This window comes from Zingiber officinale, chromosome 2A (assembly GCF_018446385.1).
Source record: "Zingiber officinale cultivar Zhangliang chromosome 2A, Zo_v1.1, whole genome shotgun sequence".
In the NCBI taxonomy this organism is placed as follows: Eukaryota; Viridiplantae; Streptophyta; class Magnoliopsida; order Zingiberales; family Zingiberaceae; genus Zingiber; species Zingiber officinale.
In genome coordinates, this window is record NC_055988.1 from 128,649,945 (window position 1) to 128,665,503 (window position 15,559).

A 15,559-nucleotide genomic window follows, 5' to 3' on the forward strand; every position below is an offset into this window, starting at 1 on the left:
TACAACTAGTTCTTTAATTCCGCTGCGTAATGAGTTCATTTTCTTTGTATCGATTTTGAATACCAGCACAAGAGGCCAGTGATCTTGTACTTCGATCAAGGTGTTCTTTGATCTGTTAAGAACTTGCTTGATTGATCAAACACATGTCTGATCAAACATGCAGGTTGTTAGGAAAAGTTCTGTTCTTGTACAATTTTTGTACAAGGAAATTTAAACAGAACGAAATTCCAGCGCCTTCAATATGTCCCTTCTTGTTGCAGCCGTAGCAAGTGACTTCGGGCTTAGTCTTTGTGTTTGACTAAGCTACCTTCTTGATCTTGCATTTTCTGAAGCCCTTCTTCTTCTTATATAGTTTTTGTGGCAGTTTCACGAGTTTGGCAGTAATTTCATCATCTTCTTTCGAGTCGGATTCGCCTTCAGACTCATGTTCGATTTGGTACTTCTTCCTAGACTCCTTAGTCTTGCTTATACCTACAATCAATGCAATACCTTTTTTAGCGAGAAGTGCATTAATATGTTCATGCAATTCAAATTTTAAAAATAGCTCATCTAGTCTAATTAAAGAAAGGTTCTTGGATACTTTGTAAACATCTACCATCGGTGCCTACATGTATTCCTCAGAAAAGCATTTAACATGTACCTTATTGTATCATGATTCTCTACCTTCTAGTCGATCACGTGTAGTCGATTAAGCAGGTCTTGGATCCAAGCATGGAGTTGATTTGCCGACTCACCATCCTACATTTTAATATTGTATAACTTATTTAAAATTAAGTCCCGTTTACTTACCTTAGTGTCGGAGGTGCCCTTGTGCAGCTCAATTAGCTTTTCCCATAATTCCTTGGCGCTATTGAAGGGGCCGATCCGGTTCAACTTTTCTTTAGTTAAGCCACATTGGAGAGTTTGAGTGGCTTTCACATCGGCCTCGACCTTCCTCTTTGTTGGTGTCTCCCACTTTTCGCAAGCGATGAGTACTCCGTCTTCAATGGGAAATGTGAATCCAATTTACATTATGATCCATATTTCCACTTGGGTCTTGAGATGATACTCCATCCGAGTTTTCCAGTATCTGAAGTCCTTGTTGGAGAAAGAGGCGGGCGAGCGGTACTGTAGCCTTCTTGGTAGGTCATTGTAGTGAAGATCTTTCAATGACAAAAACAATGAAACTTGTTCCAAGAATTAGTTTTGGATTAGTAGTGCAGTATACAAGAGAGAAGACGAAAAAAGTGGCTCAACTAGTGTTGCACTAATTTTGAGAAAAAATTTGACAAATCAACAAATTTGTCAGGAGAGATTATTTGACCAATTCTGACTCGCAGAAAAATTTTGAAAAATTTAAAAAATGCATGAGAATTTATTTTTACCAAAATGGACGAGAAAGCAACGATAAATAATGCTCGAGCGTTAGTTATATCGATTTAGAGCGACCCCGCTCTGATACCAATTGTAGGACCATAGTTATTATAATTGTAACAATTATGAACTCGTAAGTGTTATATTAGTGTTAAAAGTAAAGATAGTAGTATCGAGTTACCTCCTTGACACCCAATCTGACCGACCATGTCTTCCTGCTAGAATTGCACATTCGGACTTCACCTATGGGAATTGAACAACCCGACCTCTTGCTAAAATCGTACACCTGGACTTCCACCCGTCGAGAATTGAACATCCCGACCTCCTACCGAAATCGCACATCCGGACTTCCACCCGTAGAGAATCGAACATCCCAACCTCTTGTTAGAATCCCACATCTGGACTTCACCAATCGAGAATTACACATCCTGACTTGACTTCCTGTCTGATGTTAGGTCCTCTTGACTAGTCAAATTAGTCAGCCCTACACACTCGACAATAAGGTTAGCTCACAAACATATCTAACTTTAATTCACTTGTTATTCATTAAAACTCAAGTTTGATCATTGGTGTTAACTGCATCAACAGTTGTCCTCTCGACAAACCACAAGCCCTAGTGAAATACAAATGAAAAATCTCTATAAGACGTTGAAAGGTCACGAACCTTCTAATAAAGCCTATAAATGTGGGGATGAACTAATAAATGTGGGGGTATTTAAGTAAGGTATAAATATCCAAATTGAGGACCCAAAGAATTAATTGCGTAAAATATATCGATATGTGCCAATATATATGATACATTATAATATCTATGAAATTATGAGAATGACACTAGTGTAAAATGGTAAATTTTGAAATGACTTAATATCATTAAAGCAATAGATCTCTAGTGGTGAAATTTCCATTGAATATGGAGAATCATACGGATCCGCTAGTTTAAAAAGGTCAACCGAGAGATCAACTATACTACATGTCTAGGAGAATGAGTTTAAAACTTAATATTTAAATTGAGCAATGGTAACCCAACCATGTTAATTAGAGATCCCAAGATCATGGTTTAAAAGGGACAACTAAGCTACAAGATTTGAGGCACCTAGGAGTATTTCTTGAACTCATTCCTAGAGACAAGAGGTGCAATCTATAAAATGAGTACAGGATGAACAAAAATTCTTAATGATTCTTATATTATACCGCAAAGGGTATAATAGGTTATTACATTATACTTTTACTAGGAGACCACCTATACAAATGTAAAGACGGGTCACTTCAATGAAACACTTACGAATCCCAATCTTTGTCCATGGCTAAAATGGATACTATAGAGAACTAGTAAAAGCTTAGGGGCTATTATGTGGATATAATTATTTTGGTTTACACCAACGACTGAATAATTCAAGATATAGTTTATTGGGTAACCAAGTAAATCCGATCGTATTCTACTACGGAAGGTTCGAAGCCACAAGCTACCTCTCCTGATGCAATAGTCTTCCAATGAAACTCTTGTTTAAGATTTGAAACTTATCCATAATTTTCATTTATATGAGGATTGTTGGGAAATTAATTTTAGTGACCAATAAATTAAATATGAATAAGATGATTATTTCATGAGTAGAAGAAACATCAATTTTCCACTCAAATCATTCATTTTTACTCAAAATTCAAGTTATGAATTATCTTCTTGAGTTCTCTTTTCTCTCTCCTCTTTTAAGAGTTTCAAGACTTCGAAAGTTTGAGGCTCAAAATTTAGAGTGCTCCTATTTTAAGATACAAGTCGTTGTATCTTGGGAGATGATTGCTGATAAACCGTAAGCACCTGGGCCAAGCAATATTATCTTAAGGAAAAGAAGGTCTAGCCTTCACTTCGACATTAATACTCTTATCCTTATGGATAAGTTTATCCAAAGGGATGTGTCGATATCCAAAGGGATAATTTGATGACTGACGAGATTAGGTTGGTAACGATGATACCAAAGAGAGTATGTTTCTTATCCAAAGGGGTATCTCAATAACTGAAAGGAGATGTCGAGAGTATAAATGGGATAAGGTCTAAGTCACTATACTGAACTCCATTGATTCAAGTCATTAACTCATTGCCGAGATAATTAATCATGTCCAATCGTTGGATTAACCCTAAAGATCCATATGCATATAAAAATATCCAACAAAAACAATATATATTACCAAGCACATTAACATTACAATTTGTCGCAATCAAAGTTTGCAGCAATGAGCAGCCTCTTAGCCATGAAACCAGCTAGAACTCTGTCACTCACCAAACGCAGAAACCAGTTGCTGCTTTCCTGAGCAAATCCCAACACAAATTATCCAACAACAAGTATGAAGGCTCTCCATCTCCGTGCCTTCTCGAACTCCTTGAGCTATGCCTCAACCCTGCGATATTTCCCCTCACCGTTGATTCCTCCGCAGAGAGCTTTCTCCAAATACCTAGCCAGCATGACTCCATCTTCCAAGGCCGAGCAACCTCCTTGGCTGAGGTTGGGTGTCATGGGGTGGAATGCATCGCCTGTCACGCAGGTGTTTCCCTTGCACATGTTTACGATCAGCAAGTTTAATGGTGATCTGAATCTTAATGGGGTGGATGCCACGCTGCTTAGCTCGCTCTTTTCTATGATTCCGACGACTTGTTCTGGAATTTCATAGGCTTTCATCTTGCCGAGCACAATCTCTTTCACCATCATGGTGTCGTGGATCGTCTCTTTCTCTCCGTTGGAAGACCAAGTGAGTAGACGTTCTTGTCGTCACAGGGCAACAACCCTACTTTGAATCCCTCTTCGTTGTACTGCGTGAACTCCGGTTTCATGCCATGGCCGTCGGGGAGGACGACGAAGCCACGGGCGGCGTGCCGGTCGAAGAAAATTGGCGGCTTTAGGCCCAGCCATTTGGATATGACCTAGTTGATGTCATCGCAGCCGATGACCACCTTGGCCTTGAGTGTGGATCCGTCTGCCAGGTTGGACTCGTCGGAATCTTCCATGGCGATGACCTTGGATGAGTACCTTATGGAACCGTGGGGAAGCTCCCCGACGAGAGCTTCCATGAGGAGGCTCCTCCTCACGCTGCACACTTCATGTTCCTAGGCTGGTAGTTTCGTGACGAGCAAAGCAGAGTGATCCTGTCCGAAAGTCGATGAGATGGATGTTGGGGATGTGGCGCTCCCGCTGACCTCCTGTGGACTTTGCTCTAATCTGTAACACAAGTGGTGTTAGTGCTAAGTCAGGGAAGGGGTCCCTGGTGATGGCCCTCCGATGCTCAAGTCAGTCTCCCGCGAAGAAGAAGAAGAAGCAAAGAGCGGAGCAACAAGAAGACTGTAGTGCAACAGTAAAATATCACATACCTCCACCGATACTTGGACCCTCCCTTTTATATAGAGATCCTGTAGTGCATGTGCACGCTTCCCAAGGTGGGCATGTGCCCCCAAGTTTTTCTTAAAAAAACTCGTCAGCAAAGAGTCCCTGACATAGTACCTTAACAAGCCGAGTCTCTGAAGTGACAGTGGAAACTTTCGCCGTACGATCCTCTGTCTGACCATGCAACCTGTCAGCGGCACTAACTCCCAAAAGGATGTCAAAAAATTGTCTTCTGTGTCTGTTGCTTGGCTGAGCGGAATAGTCGCTCGGCCTTAATTCCGTCGTTCGCGTGTTGTCTGTTGATGGGCCGTGTGGGATAGCCGCTCGACCGAAAGTACATTGTCCGCGTGCTCTGTTGCTAGGCCGAGCAGGATAGCCGCTCGACCGGAAGTCTACTATCCGCGTGCTCAACTGATGTCGAGTCTGCTGCTAGGCCGAGTAGAAGAGCCGCTCGGCCCGGTTTCTGCATATCGCTCCCTTTCTCGTCTTTTTATTTGAGCATCGGGTGCTCATCTCATGGCCGAGTCAAAGGTGATATTGGATCAGGCTTTTTCTCTTTCCGATTGGGACATGCTCGTCCGATTAGCAAATGACTTTTGAGCGTTGACCGCATTGACTTTGACCTCCTTTGACTTTCATCGTGGTAGCAGGGTAGAGACCCTCATCATCACCGTATCACAAGTCTCCCCCTCAAGTCTAGTCGAAGGAGGCTGTAAGTCCGACTGACTAGACAATTGTCTGAGCAGATTTTCTCCTGATCGGACTTTGACACTGCGTGGTTTCTGCTCGAGAGGCGACTTCACCATGTCGATCGGCCTGTTGAAGTTTCTCGTTCGGTTGTAGGTAAGCTCCCCCATCCGACAAGCACAACAAAGGTTTTCACTTGTGAAAAATCTCTCCTTGGGCTGTCTCAGGCGAGCGCAAGCCATGCTGACATCACCCAGATTTTTAGGAAATCATGCAAATCTTTGTGCATTAATGCTGAGCGCACTTCCATGCCATCATTAAATGTCGACTTGTGGCGAGGCACCATGTGTCACGCCCGATGTCGTCGTACACCTGACGTGATGTGACATTTGGTGATTTGAATTCAACGGCCCGATCTTTGCCTAGGTTTCCGTGACCTAGATCGAACGGCTCCAGTCGGCCGATCCCAAGGCTTTATAAGCCTGCATCGTCGCCTTCCTCCTGCACACTTCATCTTCAAACATTTTTGTCGACGTTCTCCTTTGCTCCTGTGTGACCCATATTCTCTGGTGATCCTACGCGCTTCTCTCCAATGACCTCTTTCTAGTAAGCTTTCTTCCAATCGTACCCGTCTTGAAGCTTTTCATCCTTTTTTCTTGTATTCCGGTGATACTCCAGTAGCTTTTTCCCTCTTTGTTCGCATTTCTTCCCCTCAACCTTCTTTTCATTTTTGTTTTTGTGATAGCAAGTTCCTCGCAGTCGTCTGCCTCTGTCCCTGGGTTCTGGCACACATCCATGGAGTTTAGGTTCGATGGAGGCGACGTTGAGAGATTGAGAGATGTTTTTGAAATCCCTTCCGATCATCAGATCGTTCTGCCTTCTCCCTCTGATCGGCCCAATTCTCCGTCAATCGACTGTATCTGTTTCTTCTAAGATCAGTTTATCGTCTGTCTATGATTTCTGATCCACCCCTTTATTCTAGCTGTTTGTAAGTATTTCCGCATTTCCCTTCCTCAATTAGTGTCAAACTTCTTTCGGCTACTGTGCGGAGTGATTATCCTATTTCATCTGCACGACATTCCTCTTACACCTTGGATCTTTCATTATTTTTATTACCCTAAATTGCTCAATCCACTGGCAACAAGTACTAAAAAGAATATTTTTTCTTCATGTGCTTTCCAAACAGCCAGACTTCTCGACCCACTGGCAGCTTGAAATGGCGCCTCAACCTCCCTTGAAAAGCTACAAGAGTCACTCGGACTACCTGAACACAGCCTCGATGTTGACCAATCAGAACTACGACATCCACAAGTTGCTGCTGGAAGGCGTCCTTTGTATCTTCGGCTTATGTCCGATCTGCACTCAACTGTCAACCAACCTAGGTATGAAGCTTCTTTAACTCTTCCTTTAATGCTAACTGATTTCTCTTTCTCTTTTGCAGCCGAAGTCATGTTGTGCACGCGTCTATCTGGCAAAGCAAAGCTCAAGCACGTCGTGATCAACACGACTGCTGTTGAAGAATTGGTGATCCGCGGGTTGCAATCGGTCGGCTCACACGAAGAGCCCCAAGATGAGAGCGATATGACGCCCATCTTGGCGAGCGAAGGCGAGGCTAGCCATGCGCCGAGCGGAGGAGCCGCCACAGGATCACAACCTCCATCCGAGCGGCATCCGATCATCCCGATTGAGGAGCCATCGGGCTCGGCCTCCTCCGATGTACCACTGAACAGGCGCAAGAGGCGCCGAGAAAAGCCTTTATCGTGCTCCACTACTTCAGGTGCACGGTCTACCGAGCGAGTCGAAACTTCAACCCCGACTCCGCTTCAAACGGTGGCCTCCGTGTCGTCTGATCAGACACCCTCCTTGGCTGATCTGTCGCAAGGGACTCTTGCTGCACCACCAGTGGCCTTCATGCCACCGCCTTCGAAGCCCTCGAAGGTAAAAAAAGACCGGCATCCGTCTGGCATCCTCCTTCCGACCGTCTGGTCGAGCAACCTCAGCTCAATCGGGCCCGAGCAGCCAGTGCCACATAACGGCGATCCTACATCTACCCACCGAAGACTACAACGAGCCGAGTGTCGGGTCTCGAGCCCCCGAGCACCAGATCATCATTCAGGGGCCACTCGCTAAGATCTAGGAGGACACATGAGCTCGTGCGACGAGATGCCTCCGAGCGCATTCGCGAACAGCCACACCCAGATGTCCACTGGGATAAGCGTTCCCTTTATTGTACCTTCTTACATTACCTCCAATCGCACACTGACCTTTTCTTGCTTGTCCGCATTATTGGGTGGAGAGTCTGGTCATGTGCCACAGGCTTGCGTTTTTGGAGGAGCAAGTAAAGTAACTGAAGGCGTCGGGCAGCCAATCCTCCGCCGCTCAGGAAAAAATAGATGCCGAGGTGGCCAAGTTGTGAGCTGCTCTAGAGAAGAGTGACAAACTGCATGAGGCCGAACGAGTCAAGAGCGTCGGGCAGGCCATGATGCTGGAGCGGCTCAATAAATAGGTCGCCACTTTTGACAATAAAATCGAGTCGGCGAACGTGCGGAAGAACCGAGCCATCGCAGACCTCGACGAAAAGAATAAGGAGGCCCGAGCACTCACCCAAAAGCACAAGGAAGTTGAGTACTTCCTAGTCGATGAGCGGAATAGCCGGTCGACCGAAGAAACGACCCTGCGCGGTCAAATCGCCTACAGGGATACGACGCTGGCTACTGCCAAGGATGAGCTGGAAGGCTTCCGAGCGGCTATGAAGATTTACCAAGACATCGAGCGGAGTCGATTCAAAGCAATGAAAAAAGAATTAAATCCGCTCAGACGCTTTCAATTACAAGGTCGTCGACAGGGCTCTCTGACTGTTTGATCTAGCGATTGATGGGATGATTGACCAACTCCGAGAGGGAGGTCATCTACCAGCTGCTGTGACTAACAACATTATTAGCCGGGACAAGCTCGCTATCGTGTTGCCTGATGATGTCCTGGACTACATTGAGTGAGGTCGAGCGTTCCTGAGTGAGGTCGAGCGTCCATGTAAGATGTAAAATTTTTGAAGTTTAAATGCTTGCTCGTCCGTTCGGACGAAATTTACCTCCTTGTATGTTTTTCAACTCCTTTTGATTATTTCCAAGTGCTCGTGGCCTCGTTCGTGATTATTCTATCAGTCGATCGACCCCTCTGGTATTCAGAGTCCATGATTCCGCGATCTCCCGCTCGGCCCTGGGAGTATTTTAAAAAATAGCGTCAAACGGTCGCTATATTCTGAAGACTTTGAGCTTTTGAGTAGCTCGGGTTCACGGTCGGCTATTCATCGACACTTGCCCGCTCCGCTTACTGAGCTTTTGAAGACTGCTCGACCCCGAACGGGGGAGACAACGTATATTATATGCTGGTCCGAGACCAGTAAAGACCACTCAACCCTGAACGGGGGAGATTTGAAATCTGATATGTTGGTCCAAGACCAGGAAAGCTCATTTGACTTCTAGAGCCCATGGCTCTAACATAACTTAAAACCCGACTGATCGGCACGGGAGTCTCTGACTCAAGGGTTTATAGTCGCCACTCGACTGTTGATGAAGATCCGGGTTTTAGGTCGCCGCTCGACCGTTGTTGAAGACAAGGATTTAAGGTCGTTGCTCGACCGCTGATGGAGACAAGGGTTTAAGGTCGCCGCTCGACTGCCGATGGAGACAAGGGTTTAATGTCGTCGCTCGACGGTTTGATGTAGACTCGGGTTTAAGGTCGCTGCTCGACCGCCGATGGAGACAAGGGTTTTAGGTCATTGCTCGACCAGCGATGGAGACAAGGGTTTAACATCACCACTCGAAGATTTGATGCAGACTCGGGTTTAAGGTCGTCACTCATCTGTCGGTGGAGACAAGGGTTTAACATCGCCGCTCGACGGTTTGATACAGACTCGGGTTTAAGGTCGCTGCTTGACCGTCCGTGGAGACAAAGGTTTAACATCGCCGCTCGACGGTTTGATGCAGACTCAGGTTTAAGGTCGCTACTCGACCGTCGGTGGAGACAAGGGTTTAAGGTCGTCGCTCGACGATTTGATGCAAACTCAGGTTTAAGGTTGCCACTTGAACGTCGGTGGAGACAAGGATTTAACATCGCCGCTCGACGGTTTGATGCATACTCGAGTTTAAGGTCACCGCTCGACCGTCAATGGAGACAAGGGTTTAACGTCGCCGCTCGAAGGTTTGATGCAGACTCGGGTTTAAGGTCTCCGCTCGACCGTCAGTGGAGATAAGGGTTTAAGGTCACCGCTCGACCGTTGATGGAGACACACTTAAGGATTTTGCTTTTTTATTCGAATTTTTCCCTGCGTTCGAGAGACATACAAAAGAAATACAAAAGTATAGTATTCAATTGTGCACCTCTCATCCAGCCCTGTAGAGTTGAAGATGATTTGTGCTCTACAGCCGCTCTACCTCTTTCTTGGGTTCCCGATTGACCGTAATTAATATGGTGGCCTCCATTCGGCTTGGATGGTTCTAGATTTGAGGTTCTTCATAGATCATCCCCCGAAGCTTTCTGACGACGACGTTCACCTCCAATTGCGGAATGGTGCTGGAACACGGCTCGGAAGTCTTTGAAGCTTCGTATCGAGCCGTCCGATAGTCTTCTGAACCAGCACTGCACCGATCTGAAGAGAGTTGTTAGGAAGACTCGACACTTCGCTCCGTCTGTATATTGATACGGTGTGACTTCGTTATCGAACCGATCCAGATGATCATCTGGGTCGGTCGACCCGTTGTACTTCCTGATCGCCAATGGAGTATAATGCCTCGGTAGGGGGTCTTGCAAGATTTCCTCGAAGAACTGTCGGTTGATCCATTCGGGCGACACGATGCCTCGGGGCGCCTTGCCTTTTTGTGCGTCCCAAACGGGAGCGTCATTCCCTCTCTTGGTTCGCCTAGACTATCTCTGAAGAGGTTTGGAATAGGGTGCGATGGAAGGGAATTGACGCGAGCGGCGCTTCCCCTGGCGTGTCGATCAGCCTTCTATTTTGCCCCCATACAGAGAGTTGTTCCGCTCAGTCTTCATGCCCCGCTCGTCCTGCTGCCGATGTCGTGGGCTACGGCGCTAGCCGATTGGCTAACGCTTGTTGTTGTTGTTGTTGCTCAATCATTTTTGTCGCTCGGGCCTGATCGAGCATCTCAAGCTCATCTTGAGTGAGCATCACAGTGGTAAGTCGTCTAGCGTCCTCCATCTTTTCGGCTCAGATGCAGGTGACATTCCCACAAACGATGTCAAATATGATCCTGTCCGAAAGTCGATGAGATGGATGTTGGGATGTGGTGCTCCCGCTGACCTCCTGTGAACTTTGCTCTGATCTGCAACACAAGTGGCGTTAGTGCCGAGCCAGGGAAGGAGTCCCCGACGATGACCCTCTGACGCTCAAGTCAGTCTCCAACGAAGAAGAAGAAGTAAAGAGTGGAGCAACAAGAAGACTATAGCGCAACAGTAAAATATCGCATACCTCCGTTGATGCTTTGCCCCCCCCCCCCCCCCCCCTTATATAGAGCACCTGTAGCGTATGTGCATGCTTCCCAAGGTGGGCACACGTCCCCATGTTTTCTCTAGAAAGACTCGTTGGTAAAGTGTCTCTGACACAATACCTTAACAGGTCAAGCATATATCTGAAATGATAGTGGAAGCTTCCGTCGTACGATTCTCTATCTGATTATGCCGTCTGTTAGCGATACTAGCTCCCAAAAGGATGTCAAAAAACAGTCTACTGTGTCTATTGCTTAGTCGAGCGGAATAGCCGTTCAATCGTAATTCCGCCATCCGTGTGTTGTCTGTTACTAGGTCGTGCGGGATAGCCGCTCAACAGAAAGTACACTGTTTGCGTGCTCTGTTGCTGGGCCGAGCGGGATAGCTGCTCGGCCAGAAGTCTACTATCCGCGTGCTCGGCTGATGTCGTGTCTGCTGCTTGACCGAGCGGAAGAGCTGCTCAGTCCGGTTTCTGCATACTGCTCCCTTTGTCGTCCTCTTATTTGAGCATCGGGTGCTCGACTCATAGCCAAGTCAAAGGTGATATTGGATCGGGCTTTTTCTCTTCCCGATTGGGACATGCTCGTCCGATCAGCAAATGACTTCTGAGCATTAACCACATTGATTTTGACCACCTTTGACTTCTATCGTGGAAGCAGGATAGGAACCCTCATCATCACTGCATCACAGAGGAGGCAGAAGAAACAACCACTCTGCAAAGATTAATTTAACAAGTTAAGTCGGAATCGGAGATCAAAGTTTGGACGGGATAAGTGTTACGTTTGCAGGTGGAGGTGTCAGCGGCGGAGGGAGTCACCGACGCCGAGGGCATCAAGAGCTATCCAACCGTTAGTCCATAAAGTGAGGGTGAAGCCGGCGGACCGCAGAGTGTCGGAGGACTCGAGGACGAGGCTGCGGAGCCCATTGCGGTGAAGCCCGATGGTGACAACGAGACCGACAATGCCAGCACCGACGATGATGATCCCCTCGGTATGGTTCATCGGTTCGTCGGAGATTGACTTGGATGTGATATAGGGGGATGTTTTGACGGAGTTTTATAGAGAGTGGGAGTAACGTTAATGAGGTCAGCGATGATGGCTAGTCGCTAGAGGTTCACGGGGGCAGAATAGCCGCCAGACACGGTGGCAAGAGCCTCGGATTTGGAGCAACGATTGACGGTCAGATTGCTGCTCCAATTGGTGGGCCCAAGGCGGCCAGAGATTATATTGAACTAAATCTACGGAACTGGATGAATCTTCGGAGCAAGAAGGCCAAATCATATTTTAAAATCAATCAACATCCGTAAGTTTAAAAATGGAATAACTCTGTGAAAGGTTTATCTAGAAAATGTTACTATTTCACATATCGAAATTTTATTTGTTGAGTCTATTGTGAGTGTATATTTTTTATTATTTATTTATTAAAAAAAATTATAGATCCACTATATTAATTTTTTTTTGGAAGGTAAATGTATTATACTATTAAAATTAGAATCATACAAAGTACAAAATACATCACTTGATGTCTACAAAGCACCAAACATGGATCTAGACTTTGTAAAACATCCTCTCAACACAAGGTACAATGCCCTTAAAACGTGATCGGTTGCGTGCCTCCCATATAAGATAAATCATCGAAGATACAGCAAGATATCGGGCCTTGACTTGCCGGCCTTTACCTTCATAATGCCGTTGAAACACATCAAGTAATTTGGTCATGCTAGTGATATCAAATTTGATGTCCATCCATCTCACAACCCTATCAAGAAGAGACTTTGCAACTGCACATTCAAAGAAAATGTGACCATTGGACTCTTCATGGTGTTGACATAATGCACACATCTTGTTTGGCATGTATGACAAAGTGTCTGCTGTCCTTAACTTTCCATGGGCAAGCAACCAAGCTGTGAATCGATGTTTGGGCATTGAACTTGGCTTCCAAATCACTGAAAACCAGGGAACTTTGGGCATTTTCGGCCTGAAGAAGTCGTAGGCTAAAGCTGTCCCGTTTTCCCCTTCCATAAACCATTCTATGAGCTTCATCTTTGTTGCTCCAATTGAGGTGGTGCACTGTAGAAGAACATCTCTAATCTGAAGTAAACATTTGATGAGGGGAGAATCTGAAGGCTTACCCCTCCAATGCCAAAAATCCACATAACGGAGATAGTGATGATGAATCCATTTGACCCAAAGAGAGTCCCTCTCGCTTTGTATGTTCCATAAAGTTCTACATAAGAGAGTCATATTCCATGCTTGCAAGTCACGAAGTCCATAACCTCCCTCCTCTTTTGGTAGACATATAGTTGACCAAGAAATAGGAGGGTGCTTTGTAGACCATACAAAAGATCGAGAAATCCCATAGATCTTATTTATCACTCCACTATGAATAGGAAGAATGGATAACCAAAAACATTCAACACCTTGGAACACCGATCTTATACTAATTCTATCCAGCCGACATGTGATAGGGTGTGCTTCGGCCAAGAGATTACCTTCTTCGTGAGTGCCTCAAGAAGAGACCATACAAAAGATCGAGAAATCTCATAGATCTTATCTATCACTCCACTAGGAATAGGAAGAATGGATAACCAAAAACATTCAACACCTTAGATCCACTACATTAATGATCCTCCTAGTATCGGCTCCGAGAATCAATCTCTGATCATTACATCAAAGATCAAAGATGTCATGTGTCCACCGTCTGTGCTACATCCTACCGACGCTATTTATCTATTAAAGTTATCATGATCCATTTGTTTTAAGGAAAAATTTGCATATACTCTCTAGTATAACTTTAATTTTACATGTATTTTTCTATCCTAAAAATTTTATTTTCACTTCTTAATCAAATATAATAGACATTAATTTATCTAATTATCCTTTGTATTTTTTAGGTATAAAAAGTCTAAAAATAGATATAATTCCTCTTAAATTTGTTGATCATGACTTTTTTCTCAGATAGAAAATATACTAGATTCTTTTTAAATAATACTCAATTGGATGAAAAATATACTAGATTCTCTTTAAATAATATTGAATTTAAGAAGAATTATATTAAGAAAGAAAAAAGTCATATTCAATTTGATAAAAAATATATTCGATTCTAATTTAAAAACACTGATTTTAAGAGGAATTGTATTCATATTTAAATTTTTTTAATTTTTTTATGAAAAACATATGATGAACAATTTAATAATGATGTTTATCTTAAGGAAGTAAAATTTTACATGTAAAGAAAGATTTCTTCAAATATAACATGGATCTAGTGGCTAGCGTGTGAAGTGTTGCTATAATGAGGTCTGAGATTTGAATCTCGGTAAAATCGAGGTAAATACCTTCCTTATGTGCTAGTCCCTATTCCAAAGACTAGTAGGCGTCCATAATTTATCTCCGTATTAATCCTGAGATGAGTTAATAGAAATATTACGATGAATATATTCATCTTTTATCATAATATTCACAATAAATAGTGAACAATTAACTTCTTTATTACCGATGGACTATTTTTACATTCCCTATAATATAAAACAAAGGACCGTACTTAGATGGTCTGATCCGTTAAAATGGATTTTTTTTTTTAATTTATCAATTTACCCACAATGGGTTCTGCATGCAACTTAATTAACACGCAGAATCAACCAGCTCTGATCACGTCCGCTTACCAACTCGACCCTCGACCCTCGACCCAGATCTGTCGAGCCTACCAAGCCATGGGCCGTCGACCTCCTTCGAGACTGCGCCCACGCTTTCACAGACCAGGACTCCGCCAACCAACACCGCCTCCTCTAGATGCTCAATGAGCTCGCCTTAGCCCCACGGGATTAGCACTTAGAGTGGTTAATACGTAGAAGCTTGCTACTCAATGAGCTCGCCTCCCCCTACGGCAACTGCGAGCAGTGCCTCGACTATGTCTTCCTACAGGCCCTCTTTTGTCGAGCAGCCTCCGACAACCACTGCTACAAGTCCTCGCTCGCCGTCTCCGAACGGATCGTCTCCTTCGCCTCAACTCGCCGCCTCGCCCTCAAGTTCCAGGAGGTTGCCCCGTGGTCCAGAGCCGTACCTGTGTTCAACGAGGTCTGAAGCGCATACTAAAAAATATATTAAAAAGTGACCCTTTTGATGCGATAAATAATGATAAAATTTAATTTACAAATAATATATATAATAAATACATAAATAAACTAAAAATAAATATATTATATCAATAAAAAGTTAATAAATATTTAAAATAATTATATAAACACTACTCGTCAAGCTGTTTTAGAGATATTTAATCAAATTTGCATAATCCAATTGCCAGACTATTTCATTTTCAATCGATAACATTGATAGTCCATTTAGTGTATCTCGTAAACTGAGACAAATGCGGTGACTGTAGTCAGTAGCAAGGCGACAAGCAGTAACCACCATGCAATTAGGTCATAGTTCGCACAAGCGACCGGGGTAGCGTGCGACAGCCACCGCGTACGGAATTAGGTCACACGAGCAAAAGCCAATTGGCAGCCCACGTCGCATGAGATAGGTGAGAATCGACTCGATTAGGTCACACAAACATCCGTTGTTGCACGATTAGGATACAATTGGTGTCGCGTGTTGCAAGACGAAGAAGATGGTCGAAGAAAAAGATTATGATTACCTCTTGTTCAATGA

At 44.4% G+C, this 15,559-nt stretch overlaps 1 protein-coding gene and 1 pseudogene across 1 annotated transcript; both read right to left on the minus strand.

Moving 5' to 3' along the window:
* Window positions 1-298: 298 nt before the first annotated feature.
* On the minus strand, window positions 299-3,705 carry LOC122043985. Its single transcript, XM_042604538.1, has 4 exons — window positions 3,627-3,705; window positions 790-980; window positions 735-738; window positions 299-471 (listed from the first exon to the last, which is right to left on the minus strand). Exons 1-4 carry the CDS (start codon window positions 3,703-3,705, stop codon window positions 299-301), a joined length of 447 nt encoding a protein of 148 aa, XP_042460472.1.
* Window positions 3,684-11,922, minus strand: LOC122043986 (annotated as a pseudogene).
* Window positions 11,923-15,559: the final 3,637 nt, after the last annotated feature.

Coding starts and splice junctions, on each gene's coding strand:
- LOC122043985 (XM_042604538.1), bottom strand. CDS start 3,705: ATGGAGAGCCTTCATACTTGTTGTTGGATAATTTGTGTTGGGATTTGC. Junction 981..3,626: donor GCAACTGGTTTCTGCGTTTG/GTGAGTGACAGA, acceptor TTCCCATTGAAG/ACGGAGTACTCATCGCTTGC.